We start from the raw sequence: 19809 nt of genomic DNA, 5'->3' as shown, positions 1-19809 counted from the left end.
TTCTAGAGGGCTGGTTGCAGTGCTAGATAAGCATCTGTTTGCTCTTACCCTTAAAGGCAGACATGACTGTTCTTTAGCTTGGAATAGGGATATGCAAGAGTTTCTTATAGATGAAGAATGAGAGCATGTGTTGTCACAGGTTCTGCTGATTTAAATGTGCATGAACATGAAATAGCCTGTCTTGGTGATGTTGTGTAGGTGGCATTTAACATATCTCAGAATGAATATTATTTTTTAGTACCATTCAAGGGTGTGCAGATGGAGAGGCTTGTTATTACATCAGTGGTGGTCTGTGATCACAGAGTTAAAGCCCTTTCTGGAACAATATACAGTTTGAATCTTAGTATTTGCAAGTGTTCCATTCCCAGAAATCAGGTGGATGGCAAAAATAGCATTAAAGCAAATTCATTTAAAAAACAATGTCCCTTTGCTAGGTGATTTAAAAACAGCCTTGCTTACCTTTGTGATGTAGGACAATTTATCAGTCAGTCTCTCTACAGGTGCTCAGAAAGGCTTCACTCTGAGCTAGCGACCCCTCCCTTCACCCAGAGCACAGCTCTGGGAAAGAATGCAAAGTGATTATCTTTCTTTCACATGCTCAGGGGGAAGGGAGGGGTTGTTTGCCTTGGAGTGAAGCTGTTCTAAGTGCCTGGAGAGAGAATGGTGATTGTCAACCAGCTGCACTCTCTTGCATTAACGAGGCTATTAAACAACTTTTTTCCTATTACTTAAATGATTCTTCTTATTTCGTTGAGATAAAAATGCAGATGAAAAATCTGAGGATAATTAGGTTATACCCAGGGCTTTTTTTCTAATGGAACGCGGGGGGACGGAGTTCCGGCACCTTTTTGCAGGGTCCCCCCCTTCGGAGGTATTCCAGGAGGGGGGGAGCAAAACAAAGGTATTAGCTGGGTGGGTGCTGGGGGGTGCAGGGTGGGCGGGCGCCTGGCCCCTGCCTGACCGCACAACGACCCCCTCCTGTCCCATCTCCAAGCTCTCCCCTGAGCCCAGCCTGCCTCCCCTCCCCCCGCACTCTGCTTCCCCGCGCAGCTTCCAAGCTGGTGGAGGTCGCGGGGGACACACGCAACGCCAAGGAGGAGGACGGACGGACAGCCAGCCAGCCAGCCAGGGAGACGGGCTGCGGCACCCATGGAACGCCCAGGTACTGGCTTGGCAGAGGAGGAGGGGAAGGAAGCTGGCTGGTGCAGCCCCCATGCCAATCTGCAGCACAAGTCTAGGCATGTCTACTCAGAAGTAAGTCTCATTGTGCTCAATGGGGCTTGCTCCTGGGAAAGTGTCCTAGCCTTGCAGCCTGAGTAGACAGGCAGAGGAGGGGCTCTGAGGCTGCCATCCTATCCACAGTAAGCCCCATTCACTAAAGTGGAACTTACTTCTGAGTAGACATGCATAGGATTGGGCTCTTAGACTGCAATCCTAGGCACTTTCGTGGGAGTAAGCTCCATTGACTCGAGACTTACTTCAGAGTAGACATACTTAGGATTGGGCTCTTAATCCTGGCAGAGATATATATCTGCACCCGTTTTCACATGCTAAGGGCAGGTGAAAAGGGATTCTACGTGTGTACAACGTGCTGTCCAGCCTTGCCAGAGATCCTCCTCATCCTTCCCCCACAAGCATGCCCTCCACCAGCCAGCATTTGCAGCTCCTCTCCAGCAATGCACAGCAGCTGCGCAGGGCAGCAGAGAACATACAATTGCATGCCAAGCGCCTTCCCAAAGACACAGAGTATTCTGATACCTGAATTAAACCATATTTAATCGCTTGTTTGCAAACGTAGCTGTTTCTATGTGCACTTAAGGACCCCTCTTGTGTAAGAATTCCTTTTTTGTTCTTACTCCCACAGTTGCTTAGAGTAATTTTACTACATGGAACTCATGTAAGCCATTTTTCGGAATCCATTCACTGCTTCCTCTCCTCGAAGTAGTGCCACACTACATGCTACATGCTACAAGTGCACCTGTAAAGTATTTTTCCCCATGTGTAGAAAAAGTAGCTCGGGGGCAGGGGATGTGGAGATTGACAGCCCAATCCTATGCATGTCTACTCAGAAGTAAGTTCATCTTTAGGGGGGAAGCACATAAAAAATATTTTATTTCTCCAATAAAAAATGGCTTAAAAATAAATAAATAAATAAATAAATAAATAAATAAATAAATAAAAGATTAACAAGTTGTGAGTTCCTGCATCTTTTTTTATACAAAAAAAGCACTGGTTATACCTGTATATATTCCATAACATAGTATTTTAAAAGATACTGTAAATAATCTTAGTAGTACTTCTCCACATACTAGATAATTGCAAAGAAGCAAGTCTTTGCAGATAAGCTTTGCTATTGAAATCCAAACCATTAAAATTTATCTTTTGATTCTGGGGATAACTATACAGTATACGAGTTTTGGTCAGAGAAGTTATGGGAGATTTGTGGGGAAATTCTCAGGCCAGATGGACAAGGAAAATCAGGAGATTTTAAAAACAGTCCCGTCCCGTCCCCCATCAAAAGCTGTAATTAAACAAAACAGTTAAACAGGTCCTCCTTGTTCAGAAACAGTACATGCTACTGAGTGCCAATTGCTGTTGGGGGAGTAGAACACCATGGCTAGAGGTGTTTGTTTCTGGTGAGTAAGCTAGAATTTCAGCCTAAATCTTACTGAACACAATGGGCTTACTTCTGAGTAAAATAATAACACTTTTAAACTACAGCCTTCAAGTCCTGCTCAGCATTTTTCTGGAGGCATCTGATTGGCTGCTATGTGAAGCTGGATGCTGGATTCAGTGGACCGCCTAGCCCTAGTCCAATCCAGAGAGGCTGTCCCTGTGTTATGTTCTTCTGAAAATTTGGTCATTGTTTAATGTTCACAGTAAAAGTGTGAGTGAACCAAATAAGTATAGACAAGTTACATAACAGTAGTTTTTAGTGTTTATGTAACATTTTGGGACTTGGAAGACTGAGTATTGAATGCCACCAAGGGGAGCAGGAGTGGGAAGGTAGCATTGCATTTAATGAGTTGTTGCTCTCGAAGATGATTGGGTTTACTCCACATACTAACTCCCTGCTTGCAACAACCACTCTTGCCAGTACCCTAGTAGGGTCTAGCTTAACCTTGAACTTTCTGGTTTTTTACAAAACATTCAAATTAAAAAAAAATTAAATTCCAAAATTTAAAATTTAGATTCTGTATACACACTTTGTTTTGCAAATTGGGTTTAGCTACACTTAGAGCCCAATCCTAACCAGTTTTTCAGCACCAATACAGCCACAGTGCAGCCCTGAGGTAAAGTAAGAAATGTTCCTTTGCCTTGATTGCCCCCCACCCCAGGATGCAGCACACACTCCTTGGCATGGCTGCAACAGCACTGGAAATTTGGATAGGATTGGACCCTAAATGTATTTTTATGCATGACACTCAGCCTCTCTCATGCTCTGTGTGCTTGTATGAATGCTATTTATGCAGTAGAAAATTCAGAAGAAAATTCCAGCCAATGCAGGTTTTCCATTTGCACTAGGAGTCAATCTAAAACAAAGCCGTTCTAAGTCACATGTATTAAAATATAAACATTTTTTTTATTTAGAAACCAAAGTCGTCTTCTTATTAATGCTTGGAGGCTTAGTCATATCACTATTAGGTAGATGTTAACTGTGCTAAAAACTTAAATTCCTATGGATGCTGTCCCCTGGTCTATGATCAGCTGGTCATGTGTATCTTTCAGCATGCCAATACTGGTAAATAGCAAGCTTTGCATTAGCTTTTTAAGAGGAGAATACATAATGGCGCCGATAAGCCAAAATGCATGAAAAAGACTTTTCAGGCAGCTGCCATTGCTAAGTAGTTATATCAATAAGAATTTGCAGCCATGTTTGTACACTGAAGGATGCTAATTTGCCAATTAATGAGTTTGTCTTTAAGATGCCACAGAACTCCTTAATTTTGAAAAAGGAAATGTAATACCCCATGAACTATGGAATTGTGGATCCTGGAGTCAGAGTTGCTCCATCATCTAATCTGTTAATGTACTCTTATTTACTCATATGTAGAACAGAGTATGTCACCAAACCAGCTAGTCTCATCAAAATGTTACAATGGCAAATTAATGCCAAAATTCAGTCTTTTGCACACTAAGGCTGCAATCCTAACCACACTTTCCTGAGAGTAAGCCCCATTGAACAAGATAGGACTTACTTCTGAGTAGACCTGGTTAGGTTTGTGCCCTAAGACCCCATCCTGTATGAAGTTTTAACAATACTAGCAAAACCAGATGACAGACTTTTCAGGATGGATGTGTAAAGCATCGCCTATATTGGTACAGCGTATAAAGTTCACCATATCTATACTTTTTCAGTGGGGTAAAGCAAGCACAGCAATTAGCTATGGTATCCTTCCTCTTTGAAAAGTGTGACAGACTCAGTCCCTCCTGAGTTATAGCCAACAGGTAAAACAGTAAATATACAAGAAATGTATTAAAAGGCAATCAAAACAGTGGATGGGAATAAGTGGATGTGGATACAGTGGATGTGGATATAGCAGGCAGCCCTGCCAAGGCTTCTAAGAAGTTCCTGAGATATTCTGCTGGTGTTTCATCACAGGAAGATAGCATGTGAGTGTGGATATCTCAAGGAGCAGCACTTGGAGGAGGCTATAAAACCAGCCATGTTTCAGGGGAAAGAATGGGATCCCAGAAGACATGTCCATGAAGTGCCAACAGATGCTTTTGGAGACATCAGCTTCACAGGAATGGGGCAGAAAGTAGGGAAGGTGAGTTAGCCCATGGTTCTCTCCCATAAAAGGAAGTGTGATCTACTAACCCATTTTTGCCCAACCCACAGGTGTACACATTTGGGTCCTGTTGTATATATGCAACTTTGGACAGGAATGGCATAAACATGAGTGATCTGCATTCACAGCTGTTGAAAACTGAGCCAAGGTTTTTAGTAAAACTGAGAAGAAAAGAAGATGTTTGAATAATGCATAAAGGCAGGATTGTGGAAAAACATGTCACTGAAGCTCCTTTATTAAACATGCTGGCTGCAAAGACAAAAATGGAAGGCACCTTCATACCTAGTTCATGGCATCCAAAGGTGTTGTACCCATTGGGTTGCAACTCTTTGGGCCAGGTCTACAAGGGTTTAGTTGTCTTTTAAGTGTTAGCACTAGTGTTGTGGAAGCTCAAGGTTCATCTCAAGGTTTGCTGTAACATTTAAAGGCCCGCAGCCACATGTTTGTAATGTTTCAGCAGCTCTGTGGAATGAGCAAAGAAATGACTCTCTCCCCCAATGCCACTGTAATGTAAAGGATACCAAAGTTAAGGTGCAGTGCTGAGTTTGTCTGTTTGTTCTGTGATTCAGATTTGTTCTGTGATTTAGATTTGTACTGTGATTTAGTGTGCAAAATGAAACCAGCTGATATACAGAGCTTGAATGAAGAAAACAACTATGCCTAAATACAAAAAAAAAACAACCATTAGTTGTCTGCTCTTGTACAGGCATCCCTCTCCCATATCCACATATTCAGTATCTGTTTACTTATCTGCAGATCTGGGGAGATCCCCTGCGGACCCCCACCTGGCCCATTATCTTTGTTTTTATTTAGCAGTGATGGAAGCATGGGTGTTAATTGCTTAACAAGGAACATCCTTGCTGAACTGGAGCAGGACAAGCAGACTGCCTGCCTGTTAGAGGGAGACTAACAGAATGTGAACTGCCCTGCTTCCTGTAAATGGTCTGTAGTCTCCTCTCCTCCATGCTAGGTGCCTGCATGTCCCACTCTTCAGTTCAGCAAGAATGATCCCTGTTAAGCAAGAAACACCTGTGCTTCCATCTCTGCTAAACAAAGGTAATGGGTGTGGGGATATTTATATAGGGTTCCCCTGAATCCACCATTTCCATATCTGTGGGGGGACCTGGAACAGAACCCTGCAGATGTGGGGGGCACACCTGTACTTAGTTCAGTTATTTATTGTTCACATTTATATACTGCCATATCTTCAAAGAGTTCAGGGTGGTAGACATAGCCACTCAGCCTCCTTTTATCTTCACAAGAACCCTATGAGGTAGGTTAGTCTGAAAGATGGTGACTGATCCAAAAGTTATCCAGCACACTTCTGAGTGGGAACTTGAACCTAAGTTTTCCCACTCTAACCACCATACCATATAGTTATTGTAGGGTCCCTGCCCTGGAGGGGCCTGGAGCAGGCTTGTCCCACCCCTAGGGAGCCCTCAGTTGGGGGAGGGGGTTCCAGCACCCTTGTCCTCCTCCCTAGCAGAGCTGCCAGACCTGGCCTAGGAGCAGGAGCTGTTTACCTCACAGCTCCCTGCTTCACACTGACTGCCTCTCATCCCTGGCCTCCCTGTTTTATGGAGCAAGCCCACCCCCTTTGGCCCCTCCCCTTCCTCCAGCTGGGGCAGAAAAGGCCTTTCCTGTTCCTGGCTTGTTTCCTGCAGTGTTCCTTGTTTGCCCTGCCAGCCCCCTCTGGCTTGTTGGGGAGAACCAACCTGCTTTGCCCCCTTTCAAGGGCAGGGAAGTCTCCCCACCCTGGGCATGGGGTGCCTGCTCCAGGGTAAGTCGGGGGTCGGGGCATCTGGGCGGGGCCCTGACAGTTATGTTATTTATTATTTAGATAGCGCCATTGATTTGCATGGCAGTGTACAACAGAAGGCAGGTCCCTGCCCTGAAGATCTCACAATCTAAAATAAACACAAGGGAGACAGCAAAGGAAGGGGAAGAGTATGGTGCCAGTGTAGATGGATAGAATATGCTATTATGTTTTGTATGTGTACTTAGTTGAAGTAAAGGGAAAGTGAGAAAGAGTTCATGGAAATGGTAGGCTTTGAGGAGTGATAGAAAGTAAGTAAGAGAGGAGACACCTCATAGATGAACCGGGAGGGAGTTTCAGGCAGAACGGAGGAGAAGGGGTGGCATTGTGTGAGGGAGTAGGAGAACTTTAGGGCAGCTGAGGGTGGTGGAATCAGAGGAGTGAAGGTCAGAAGCAGTTGTGTAGCAGGAGATGAGAGCAAAAAAGTGAAGAGAGGCAAGGCCACGGAGGACATTGAAGATGAGGACAGGAGTTTGTTCTGAATCCAGGAGCAGACAGTGTTAGCCCATTTCTTATACATAGCTTAATGAAGAATGTAGACATTACATGCATACTGGTTAGAAATGGTGAATGGCTCTTTTATATGTTCTTCATATACTTTGTTCTCCTATTGTAGTATGTGCGTGTCTCCTCTAACACCCCCCCAAGAGTAATCTACCAGCTGATGACGCAACACTGGAGCCTTGATGTACCCAACCTCTTAATATCTGTGACAGGAGGAGCAAAAAACTTCAACATGAAAATGAGACTGAAGAGTATATTCCGGAGGGGGCTTGTTAAGGTAGCTCAGACTACAGGTATGGCAGCTTCCTGGCCCAAAATTGTTGGGAAAGGACCTAGTCATGTTCCTCCTGTTACAATAAAAGCAGGAAAGATGTGGCAGTTGGTATTATCCAGTCATGTTCTTTGTTCCACAGGTGCCTGGATCATCACTGGTGGGTCTCATGCTGGTGTGATGAAGCAAGTTGGAGAAGCAGTACGGGACTTCAGCTTAAGCAGCAACTACAAAGAAGGCAAGATCATCACCATTGGCATTGCAACGTGGGGCACCGTGCACAACCGCAACAGCCTCATCTGTCCCATGGTAAGCTGAAAGGATCTTCAGATTGTGCTACAAGGAGAATAGTTAACTGAGAGTGCAATCCTAAAGGAGTGCTTGGCCGGCACAAGTCCCTTGCACCGGCCTGGGAGGATCTCAAACGTGCCATAAAACACGTTTGTGCCTCCTCTGAAGTCAGCTGGGCCAGCACAGGGATGTGTGCCATCCCACAGAGCCTGCATCCAGAAGCTGGACCACAGTGGGCAGGCAGTCCTGTGGGTGGTCTGGGAGCAAGGAGGCAGGCCCAGGATTTGGCATTTATGGCGGATCATGGTCCTGTTCCCGGTCAGCCCAGGCTGCTCGGATTTGCACCACCAATTAGGTGGTACAGATCTGAGTAGATCCATTGGGTCTGCTGCAGTTCTACACAGGGTAAAGGGAATTATTTCCCCTTACCTCAGGCCAAACCACAACCAGCCAGCCCCAAAGTTGTGCTGGGTACAGTACAGGCCCGCCAGCCTGCATGTTCCAGTGCAAGTTAGGATTGTGCTGTGAATCTCCTCAGAGGGTAGGAGTGGAAATGACTTGTAAACACAGTCGTGACAGTGATGCCACCTTGGTAACTATGTGACTGCAGATGGCACAATATCCACAACAGTAAAGAGAAGGCAGGAATATGCATTCAGATCATAAAAATCCTTTTGTTAACTGTGGATGTATTTTTACTTGGATTTCAAAGAGCATTGACATCCACAGTTCTGTCATTATTTAAATATGAAATTATGACAATAGAAACCTTCTCATGCAATAATTGAAATTTTAATAATAATCAAGCCAATAATCCAACTGTTTATCATATCTAAGTAAGAATTTTATGGGAAAAACTATGGGGGCTTAATATCGAGCCGAGATTTCTTCTCTTAATTAAAAAAAGAAAGAACTGCATATATATACATCTCCCCCCATTCCAATACATTCAATCCAGTTTGCTTGAAAAAAGAATAGGAGTGGGGCATTTGAAATTGGATTGTGAAGTAGATTGGTTTAAACTTCAGCTAAAAGAAATTAGCATTCTAAGGCACAATCAAAACTGCACCTTGGGCTGGGATGCGTGCCAACCCGCAGAGACTGAATCCAGCCTCTGTGCTGACCAAAGGGGAAGCTTGCATCGGCCAAACTCAGCTGATGCAAGGGTCTGTAGAGGGTGGGGAGGAGACAGGAGGGAGGCATTGTAGGGCAGGTAGAGGGTAGTCCTGGGAGCGGGCAGGTGGGAAGGGAGCAGGAGCAGGGCTGGGACCTGGCAGTTATGCCGGATCCTCACCCCCGTTCCCAAGTGGTGTGGAATGGCTGCACACTATCCTCCTTAGACTTACGCCACCTCCGGACATGGTGCAAGTCCAAGGAGAGCCATTGGGTCTGTGGTGGCTTTCCCGGGGGTTAGGGGAAGAGTTTCCCCTAGACAGGAGGTCTGGTCTAGAGGGTTAGGGCAGGAGGTCTGGTCTAGAGGGTAGAGCCTCCGTCTGCCTGAAGATAACATCCACAAGGTCGCCAGTTCGAGGCCACCGGCACCGTGCGACCTTGAAGCCGAGCTATTTCCATCTGCTCTGAGCGTGGGAGGATGGAGGCCAGAATGTGAAGCCAGATCGGAATGAAACACCTTGAATGTAGTGGTTCTTGAAAGAAAGAACCTTCTTTCAATTGTAAAAATCCCTATTTAATAAGGGATTTAAATAAAAGCCTGCCTATGTAAACCGCCTTGAATAAAGTCTTGAATAAAGACCAAGAAAGGCGGTATATAAATACCTGTTATTATTATTATTATTTCCCCTTATGTCTGGCTGAGCCACTTTGGGCATCTATCTTGCACTGGATACATCGCAGGCCTCCTGACCTGCCTGTTCCACTGCAAGATAGGATTGTGCTGCATGTATCCAAGTTAAGTGGTTCACCAATGGAATGGTACAGATTTACTGGAGAACACACACACACTTTTTCAGGCTCCAGTAATGAAGTAGGAAGATCAGCAATGACCACGAAGAGAGAACAGTTTCTCCAGACCTCTTGCTTCCAAGTGTGTACTACTTTCATTAGGTGCAAGGATATGTGGAAATAAAAACAGGATATAGAGTGTAAACAATGACTGATCCTCAGTTGCTGTGCCTCCTCCTCCTGTAAATATGAACAATCCTCTACTTACAAATGTTCAACTTACAAACTTGCAGCTTACGAATGAAATGGTGCTGAGTACAGAAACCACTTAGGAACATTTCCAGTTGCTCTGAAGTGAAACCAACAGCTCTCTGGAAGCATCCCCCATCTGAGGGGTTGGGATTGAAACTGGTAGCAGGGATTGAAACAGACAACCTTGAGTTTGAAACTGACAGCATCTTGAGTGAATCTGAGGATGTTGGGTGTGATACTGACAACTTCCCAAGTGAATCTGATAATCTGACTGAAACTGACAGCTACAGCAACAGACTTGAGTCTTTAATGTACTTACAAACAAAACTTACAGACTGCTGGAATCTAATATGATTGTAAATAGAGGAACTTCTGTATTAATGAAGCCTGTGAAAAAAATTCCGATCTGTATATGCACTAATATGTTATATGTTCTGTGTTATGACTAAACCCTATCATTTAGGATTAATTGAATTGAAATTCTTAGGAACATGATGACATACTGACCCTTGACTATTGATAGTAGGTCCCCAGAATGTACGTTACAGCATCAATGAGGCAAAATATTAATCAGTAGTAGAAACCTAAAATACTTCAGTGAATTCTCAACATTGCACTGTCCATGTTAAATCTGATTATATAGTCTCAACAGAGATTGAGAGAGAGGAATAAACTGGTGAGAGAGACTGCGAGATCTGTTACAACAAGGGTCAAGAAAGCACTGTCTTTGGCAGAGTGGGAAGATTTGTGTGCTCAGCTGATCTCACTGCTGGCTCATGAAATGCTAAGAGAAAAACACTTTGTTAACAATTGGTTTGGGTACCAGGAAAATACTTCAATATGTACAACAGAATACATTATATGCTGTCTTTGTAAACCATCTCCCATTCCTTCTCAGAATATTTTAATGACACATGATATGTACAGAGCCATACCCAAGTAAGGGTTGGAGCTCCAGTGATTCTGTCTTTATTTGTGCCTGCATTTTTCTTGATGTTCGCAGGGTTGCTTTCCAGCTAAATATGTGATGGATGAAGAGAGCCAAGGGAAGCTCTCTTGCTTGGACAATAATCACTCCCACTTCATCTTGGTGGATGATGGGACACATGGGAAATATGGTGTGGAGATCCCCTTGAGAACCAGACTTGAGAAGTTCATTTCAGAGCAAACCAAAGTGAAAGAAGGTAATTGCCAAGAAAGAAAGTAAGCATCTTGTTTCTGAGCATCCTTCTGTATCCTTCTGATACCCATGCACCCCCTTCTCCATCATAGGGAGAATACTTGTTTTTACATGGCATATATTCCTTCAGATTCCCTGGCATTTACGAAAGTCCTTACCGTCTTTCTGGGCAGCCAATTTTATTTACAAAGTGAATGGCACAGGGCTACCCACTGTGCCTTTTAAGGAAATGATAATGATATCATGACAGAACACGATTGGGCAGGTTGAGAGGTAGATCATCTGTTTCTTCGGAATTGGACTACTTCTTATAGTTTACAATTCCTTTCATTGGTTCTGCAGTCTGGAGAAGGAGACTCTTATTGAGTTTTTGATGTCAAATTGCTTGCAACAGAAGAACACTTGCACTTATCAGGTCATAGAATGCAGGGCAAGTGAAGAGAGGGGATTAGAATGTTGCAAAAAAAGAAGAAAAGTCAGTTGATGATGGTTGGAATGAGGAATGAAGAGAAGATGCTGGGGAGAAGCAAAAGAAAAAGACGAAACCAGCTCAGTTAGGAGCAGGAAGTGGGAACATGAGATCCAAGGAAAATTTTATGATAGGGAGCGTTTGCTATTACAAGACAGTTGACACCATTGCCACGTAACCCATATTTTGTTGTGGTTGGGTTATCTGGATTATAATGCCATTGTACAAAGAGGTTCACAATTCAAATTGTGTTAACTATTTTAATCTATAAGATACAGAAATATTGTTTATACTCGTTATACTAAGACCAACTGCAGATTGACCCTCCTGATCCACAACTGAAAACTGTGCAGCAGCCCAGTGGTGAAGCGCATCAGCAGGAAAGGAATGATGAATAGCTGTAATATCTGAGTGCATGTGAAGTTGACTGAGCTTTTATTTCCCGACAGGTGTTGCCATTAAGATACCAATTGTTTGTGTGGTACTGGAGGGTGGCCCTGGGACTCTTGATGTAAGTACTCCACAGAGCATGAGGGTAATTAATTTTGGAAAAGGAAATGAAGTACAGGCAAATACAGTCATTTTAAACACATTCTGGATGTTTGTATGAAACTATTGCAGTGCATAACATGTGCTGTGATTTCCTTGATCAAAGTGGACACAGCATTATGACTTGCCATTTTATCTTGCGAGTAGCAGATATGCTCTCTGTAGCAGGAGATATTGAGAGAATATTGAATTGCATCTCTTGTGGAGGGAAGGGCTGTTGCCTTTCTTAGGAACAGAGATAGCAGAGTTGTAGTTATAGACTTGCCTTTACTAACAAGTGGCAGTTGCGTGAGACAATATTGGATCAGGACCATGACACAGAGTAAGTGGTATATTTAATTCTTTTAAATGCACAGTTTTCCTGCCACCACCCCCAAATGTGTAGATCAGCTCAGAAGTTAGAGCAAAAGGAGAATGTTTTAGTTAGAGCAAAAGGAGCAAGTGCCTCCGCCTAAGGAAGTACTTGGGGCGGTGGCAAGAAATAGGGCCTTCTCAGTAGTGGCACCAACGTTATGGAATTCCCTTCCCCTTGACTTGAGAATGGCTCCCTTCTTGAGACTTTTCGACAAGGCCTGAAGACCCTTCTATTTAAACAAGCCTTCTGAATTCATGGCCTTTTTAACATCTTTTCTACATCTTTTAGTATGTTTTTACAGGCCTGATTCCTTTATGATCTGCTGCTCTATGCTCTTTTTACCTGACTTTTTATCTGACTACTGTTTTTATTATATCTGTCAATGTGTTAATATGTTTTTATCTGTTTGTTAAATTATGTTTTAATCTGCTTTTAACCTATTGTAAGCCGCCTTGGGTCCCTTTGAGGAGAAGGGTGGGGTATAAATAAAGTTGTTGTTGTTGTTGTTATTGGTATTATTATTATTGTTATTAATGTTGAAATCCACAAGAGCTCGGCTCAAATGCCGACATGCCCCCAAATTCTGTTCTTCAGACCATCTACAATGCAATCACCAATGGCACCCCTTGTGTGATCGTGGAAGGCTCGGGCCGTGTGGCTGATGTCATTGCTCAAGTGGCTAATCTGCCCAGCCCCCAAATAAGCATCTCTCTAATTCAGAAAAAACTGAGCACGTTCTTCAAAGACAGCTATGTGCAGTTCACTGAAAGCAAGATTGTGGAGTGGACGAAAAAGGTAAGGCTGCATGCAAATACTATTTCCATTTTTTACTGGTGAATTGGGCCAGGGATGCACCATTTATAAACTTTCTTTTGATACTTGCAATTACTCACCTATCAATGAGTCCATATAGAGTGGAGAATTAATTCCCAGTGGGCTGATAACATGGCATGGGATGGGCTACTGTAGCTCTATTCTTTTTCCCCTAAATTCCTTGCAGATCCAAGATATAGTGCGAAACAGACAGCTTCTAACCATTTTCAGGGAAGGAAAAGATGGACAACAGGATGTTGATGTGGCCATTCTGCAAGCAATGCTCAAAGGTGAGAAGTGCAGTGAGTGTTGTGGAACTGTTGTAGAGTTCACTTAGTGAAATTGCATTACAGTGCTAGTTGGGGTATTCTTCCATATCAGAAAGTGATATGACTTCAAATTGCAGCATATGGTAGTGTAGAATATTTGAGCAAGCTTGAGAGAGAACAGATTTCACTTGTTTGTCTGTTTGCCTATATGAAAGAATTGGAGGAAAAGCAGGATATCTGGTCACCATTAGCAGTGGTCAGAAAATATCCTAATATGTCCTGAAGGTACGTTATAAGTGCATACAAAGGCACATGATGTGAACAAAACCTACAAGGGTACAAAATTAATTTATTTATGCACAAGCACTTTGATTTGTTGGTTAATAAGGCTCATAAAGGGTAACAATTTTAAAAATCTAATTAAAATATAAAAATCACATGGTAAAAACAAATTAAAATGACTTCATCATTAACCATAACAAAAACCAGATTAAGCAAGAACATCATAGTTCTCCTGGAAGAAGGGAACTTGGGATAAGTGGACATTTTTCCCCTTACCCCATGTAGCAGTCCAGCCACCCCTATGGGGCTACTTGGATCTGTGCCAGCAAAATCGCTGGCACAAATCCAAGCAGCCTGCAAAAGGCTGCTCAGACCAGGGATGGGGATTCAGATATGGCCTGCGCTGCTGCAGTCAGTCCAATCCACCACCCTGACCTCTCTTTCCCATCCCTGCGCTGGCCTGCGTGGGCCGGCATAAACTCACCCATGTTGCCACTGGATCTGGTGGCACAGGCTGGTGCATGTCCTGGTGCCAGCCTAGCTAGCTCACATAAACATGCTTTATGGCACAAGCGCTTTGGTTTGCACTGGAAGTCTGAAGTTCTATCCACACTTACCTGAGAGTAAACCCAATTAACTGCAATAGGGTTTACTTCTGAGTAGATAGTGATAGGATTGGGTGTAAGATATATCGGGTCACTGCATCCTGGAAGTCATTTTCTCATTTGTGCCTATATTGCAGCTTCCCGATATCGTGATAACTCTGGCCATGAAAACTGGGACCACCAGCTAAGGCTTGCGGTGGCATGGAACAGGGTGGACATTGCCCGGAGTGAGATTTTCACTGATGATCATGAATGGAAGGTGTGTATGTGGGGGTTGCGTTTGGTGACATAGTGACTACAAGCATGTCCCAGTTTTGCCCCCATAATTAGAACAAGGGCTGGAAGAACCAGGCTTGATTTGATTGAAAGCATGTGTCATGGGAAGGCATTGAGGGGTTTACAAGTCTAGATGTTTTAAGAGACTTGAAGCTACCAAGCTCTTTGCCCTTTCTTTCTTGTAACATTTACAATAGCACAATGTACCCCACCTCACATAATTGTCTAGAGGTAATGGGAGGCTGCAGACTATGCAGTGATATTGTAGTTCATGTTATGAGTAAGAGAGTGAAGAGATGGAGCAGCAGCAGCAGGTCCAGTTTCCTTCAATCATCTAGTTCCAGAGTTACCTATGTATGTTTCACCCAATATGCATGATTTCTGTAACTCATACTATTTGCTGAGGCCTTAGTATGACTTCTAGGAAGTAGGGTATATCCCATAAAGCATGAAAACCCATTGCACGTCCTGGCACATCTGTGATGGATTCCTTATGTGGGCTTGGATCAGGACCTGTCCAGAAATTTATGGTGGCAGAAAATCTGAAGGAGCCCTTATTCTGTGCAGGCTTTTCAACCCGGATGGGAATCCTAATGACTATTGTATATAGTTTGCTGCTTCTTGGTTGCTCATTTAAGTCACTCATCTTTAACAAATGTAAGGGGTCCTTTCACCCTTCTCATAGGTCACTATCACAGAGGAAGCCTGATGCCTGGATCATTTTGCATGAAAGAAAAGGAAATGCTATAAATGTATTTGCTCTCTGTTAAAGAGGCTGGGTGGCTGGCAGTGGGAAATAAGTGTAGAGTGGTGACTGAATTCTTCACTGCTTTCTCACAATTTCTTTTGATGTGTTATGGTTTCTGAGTAGCATTCCATCAAGCAATAAATGCTTTCATATTTTTATGGGTTTTACAAATAGTAACACAAATTGTTCAATATTGTTGTTACATGCACACAACCAGCAATGAGGGTGTGTAGCTGCATTTTAACCATAACATACTAAAGAGGTAGATTCTACCCTTGCCAAACATTATTCACACATGTTATTACTTGTACTAGTACGATATCTCTATGACTGCTTAGCAGCCTCCAGTTTCTTCTTTGGGAGGCAGTAGTGGGGTCAGGTTGCAGGCAGTGTACACATTTGTCCATTCATGCTTGCTGTCTTGTCTCTTAGGTTAGCGTGCTAAGAAAAGACCCTTAAGATTGGCTCTTCATTCATCTGTTACATCATGTTAGAAACGGCTACATCCATCTGCATCAGTGAGGCCTGCTTGCTTGCTTGGAGCTGCTGCTGCTTTCCACATCTTGCTGAGGTGTAAATATGGGCTAAATGGGAGATGAAACAGCTGAATTTGTGCTGGCTGATTTCCTCCTCTTGGCTGCCTTCTGTCTGTTTCAGTGACTGAGCTACTGCTGTTGCCAATACCAGCAGCTGCTCCAACTCCTGCATGCTTCCTCCTTCTTCCCTTTCGCCTTTCTTTCTTTCTTGCGGCCTGCCTTCATGTGATGCAGAGGACAACCTCAGCCAAGTTGCTCTGTGTTGATACTATCTTTTGGCTCTTTTTCAACAGCCCTCTGATCTGCACCCAATGATGGCCGCTGCCCTCGTAGCCAACAAGCCAGAATTTGTGAAGTTATTTTTGGAGCAAGGTGTGCTCCTAAAGGAGTTTGTTACCTGGGACACACTGATCTACCTCTATGAAAATATGGTGACCTCTAGCATCTTCCATGGGAAGCTGCAGAAGGTGCTTCTGGAAGAGAAGGAGCGCTCTGCCTTCTCCAAAGTTCCAAGGGTCCAGCTACACCATGTGTCTCAGGTGCTGAGGGAGCTGCTGGGAGAATTCACGCAACAGTTATACCCCAAGCCGAAGAACACTGAGCGACACCGTCTCTCCATTGCCGTACCTCACATCAAGCTCAATGTATTGTACCTCTGCATGCTAGTAATCTCTTAGGGTGCTCTTAGCTTTACAATACAACTTCATCTTTTGCCATCACAAGGCCCTCTTAGCTCATACCAGGTAGCTCATTCTCCATTCCTCCTCTTAGCAGTGGTCTCTGCACCAAATCCCAAAAATAAATATCCTCAACTGTGCACTGGGTAATCCTTGATAAGCTAATCACGTGGCAAGACTTAAATCATGATGCTGTTCCCTTCAGTCAGTTTGTGGTAGCATCGGAAGCTGAATGAAATAGAATGCATATTGGAGAAGTAATTTCCTTGCATCCAGAATGCTTAGTACATTTTCTTCACTCCCCCACTCTTCAGTGCAAATCTTTGACTGCACTTCTCTTTTCCTTGATCTCTGCATCCTACTCCCTTTCCTGAAAGATTCCTAAGTGGAAAGCAGGGAAAGGCCAGTATCCTCCACATTCCTGTGCTATACCCACCTGACTCTCCTGTTGTCTGGAGATACCATTAGAGAAGATAGGGAAATTGAAGGAGAAAATGACAGCCCAGTTTTAACCCCCCTCCCCCGCCAGTGTAATTAGTGTTGCACCAGCAAAGACTGCTTTATGGCTGCCGCAAAGCAGCCTCCACCGACGTGCACTGCAGGCGCGCCAGTGGAGAGGCCACAGTGGTCTTACACAGGGGGTTGGAGGGGGACATTTAACAAAATATGAAGTTTCCCTCTCTGGAAGAAAAAGGGCCTAGTTTAGCTGCTAAAGCTAACCAGATTATTCACTAGGCAAGCAATCTTTGGGAGAGCATTTCATAGTCTTAGTAACCATTATCCAACTGCAGCCATTATAATAATCTTTTCTGTAGGTACAAGGGGTGAGCCTTCGATCCCTCTACAAGCGTTCTCCTGGCCGGGTCACATTCACCATGGATCCTGTGAGAGACTTGCTCATTTGGGCAGTTGTCCAAAACCGCAAGGAGTTGGCGGACATCATCTGGACCCAGGTGAAGTTTTTCCTTTCTCAAGCCATCTCCAGGCATGACTGTACCTAGCTCCTATGATCTCATGGTGGAGCTTTCAATTAAGGAGTGTTTAAAATGGTTATGTTAACCCCTGCATAAAGACTTGAAGAGGTATAGTCCAGTGTCAGGTTTACAGTCACAGCAAGAACTCAGCCATAGTGAGGGCATAATTAAATCACTTGGAACCAGAGAACAGCAAAGATCTCTGCAGACTAGCTGTGGGAAGGCTGAATGGACAACCTCCCTTCCAAAATTTAGGACTCCTGAAGGTTACACTGCCAACCTAGGACCAGAGGTATTGGGTTCTTGTTAACTTGAGAGCTTTTGTTTCAGAGCCAGGACTGCATTGCAGCAGCTTTGGCCTGCAGCAAGATGTTGAAGGAGTTGTCCAAGGAGGAAAATGACACTGACAGCAAAGAAGAAATGCTGACCCTTGCAGAGGAATATGAACACCGTGCCATTGGTGAGCCAGGACTGGGTCGTTGGGCCTCAGATCCAGACGGATTAGCAACTTAGGTCTCATCCTTCTAAACAGACAGCAGTGCTGCCATTCCTGAGCTGCTGCTGCTGTTTTCCTGATTCATCCTGTATACTGTGTTGGCCTGGTTCAATAACCAAACCCTAAAGTCCTCACACTTACTGAGTACCATCCAGTAATTTTGACCTATTAATATAGATGTTCTTTCTGGAGTGATCTGAATAACAGTTGAACTTTAGGATCAAATCTCAGATGCTGGAGTGCAACTGTACCTGTTCCCTTTGGTTCTTTCTGTACTAGTTCTTTGGTTCTTTCTATAATGCTGCTGAGGGCCACACTAGACATACACACAAGTGTGCTTCCTATTGAAAGTGCTCCCTTATCTTCAAAAATAGTTATGGAAGGGCACATGGGAGTTGGAACTAGGGTACATGGTGAGGACAAAATTTATTTTCTCCCCCGCACCATTCATGTTGAAAATTCTTTCCCCCAAGATCAGACCACACAGTCTGCAGAGACGTAAGGCCCATAGGAGCAGGGAGGATCAGCTCTCCTCACCTGCTCATCTTTGATGTTATTAAAATAATGTGGAGCTCTTAAAATGATATGTGCATGCACACCCACTCTGCTTTATAAGTGATACAGGTCCAACCTGAGTTTAAATAAGTCACCATCACGTGTCATCTGAGCCTCAGTTGTGAAGGTTATTTGGTACCCCCCCAGCTTAAGCTTAAGCTACCTCACAGGGTTGTTGTGAGGCTAAATGTCTATTCTGATACTCCAGAGTAATGGTAAATACAAATATAATACAAGTAACAAATATCTCTAATTCCCATTGCTCTTTAGGTGTCTACACTGAATGTTACCGAAAAGATGAGGAAAGAGCCCAGAAACTCCTTATCCATGTCTCTGATGCTTGGGGAAAGACCACCTGCCTCCAGTTGGCACTGGAGGCAAAAAATATGAAGTTTGTGTCTCATGGGGGCATCCAAGTACGGTTTGTTTATTTTTGGGTTCCTTCAGGTAACAGCAAGCAGGCTTGGCCGGGCAGGGGGAAATTGGATTTATCGCTACTGTAATTGCAAAATATGTAGACCCTGTGTAACCCAGATAGGTTGCCATCTGCAGAAGGGTTAACTCTCTTGGCAAAATACCACCCATCCTCTCCACTTTAATTAGAATACCTTTGTCTGTCACTACTGCTGGAGGAACTTCATTTTCAACCTTGTGCCACCAGCAGAGGTGAAGGGGATGACAGCAAGAAATAGGGCCTTCTTGGTGGTGGTACCTTGCCTGTGGAATTCCCTACCCCTGGATTTGAGAACAGTTCCCTCTCTTGAGTCTTTTCAGTGGGGTCTTAAGACTTTTTTTAATTCAAGGAAGCCTTTTTACTCTGATGCTGGCTGGCGCTTTCTTATGAACTAATCGTGATCCAAGTTTATTGTGTCTTATTGTTTTAATCATATACCAATGTGTTTAGTATTGTTTTATCATTTTATCTGTAAGCCACCTTGAGTGCCCTTAGCAGGGTAGAAAGGCAGGATATAAATTTTATAAATAAATAAATATGCTCTTTGAAGAAACACCTCCTTTTGCCCATCATAAATCACCCACAAATCAGTTTCAATTAATGAAACTGGTTTTGTAGTATTATGAGAGAGAGAGAAATGCTTCTCTTTCTCCACACCATGCATAATTTTACCTCAATCATGTGTGTCCCCTTAATCATATCTTTTCCCAAACTAAGGCTCAAACACTGTAGCTTTAGGAAG

General features: G+C 43.7%; 1 protein-coding gene across 4 annotated transcripts in view; it reads left to right on the top strand.

Annotated features, from left to right (window-relative positions):
* Positions 1-19809, top strand: part of TRPM2 (transient receptor potential cation channel subfamily M member 2) — a 49494-nt gene that overhangs the window by 3616 nt on the left and 26069 nt on the right. For 2 of the 4 annotated variants that reach the window (XM_066619270.1, XM_066619267.1), the window contains 12 exons: positions 4604-4772; positions 7226-7406; positions 7527-7693; positions 10833-11013; positions 11928-11989; positions 12977-13177; positions 13383-13485; positions 14489-14610; positions 16205-16555; positions 17404-17541; positions 17893-18022; positions 18884-19029. In XM_066619270.1, coding sequence (XP_066475367.1) covers positions 4604-4772; positions 7226-7406; positions 7527-7693; positions 10833-11013; positions 11928-11989; positions 12977-13177; positions 13383-13485; positions 14489-14610; positions 16205-16555; positions 17404-17541; positions 17893-18022; positions 18884-19029 — 1951 coding nt within the window. Of the gene's footprint in view, positions 1-4603; positions 4773-7225; positions 7407-7526; positions 7694-10832; positions 11014-11927; positions 11990-12976; positions 13178-13382; positions 13486-14488; positions 14611-15807; positions 15877-15905; positions 15947-16204; positions 16556-17403; positions 17542-17892; positions 18023-18883; positions 19030-19809 lie in introns of those variants that run through there. The other 2 variants (XM_066619269.1, XM_066619268.1) reach the window with 2 other exon arrangements.

This window comes from Tiliqua scincoides, chromosome 3, assembly GCF_035046505.1.
Source record: "Tiliqua scincoides isolate rTilSci1 chromosome 3, rTilSci1.hap2, whole genome shotgun sequence".
Lineage (NCBI taxonomy): Eukaryota > Metazoa > Chordata > Lepidosauria > Squamata > Scincidae > Tiliqua > Tiliqua scincoides.
The sequence above is the reverse complement of the archived record's forward strand: the minus strand, read 5'-3'. Positions and strand labels throughout refer to the sequence as shown.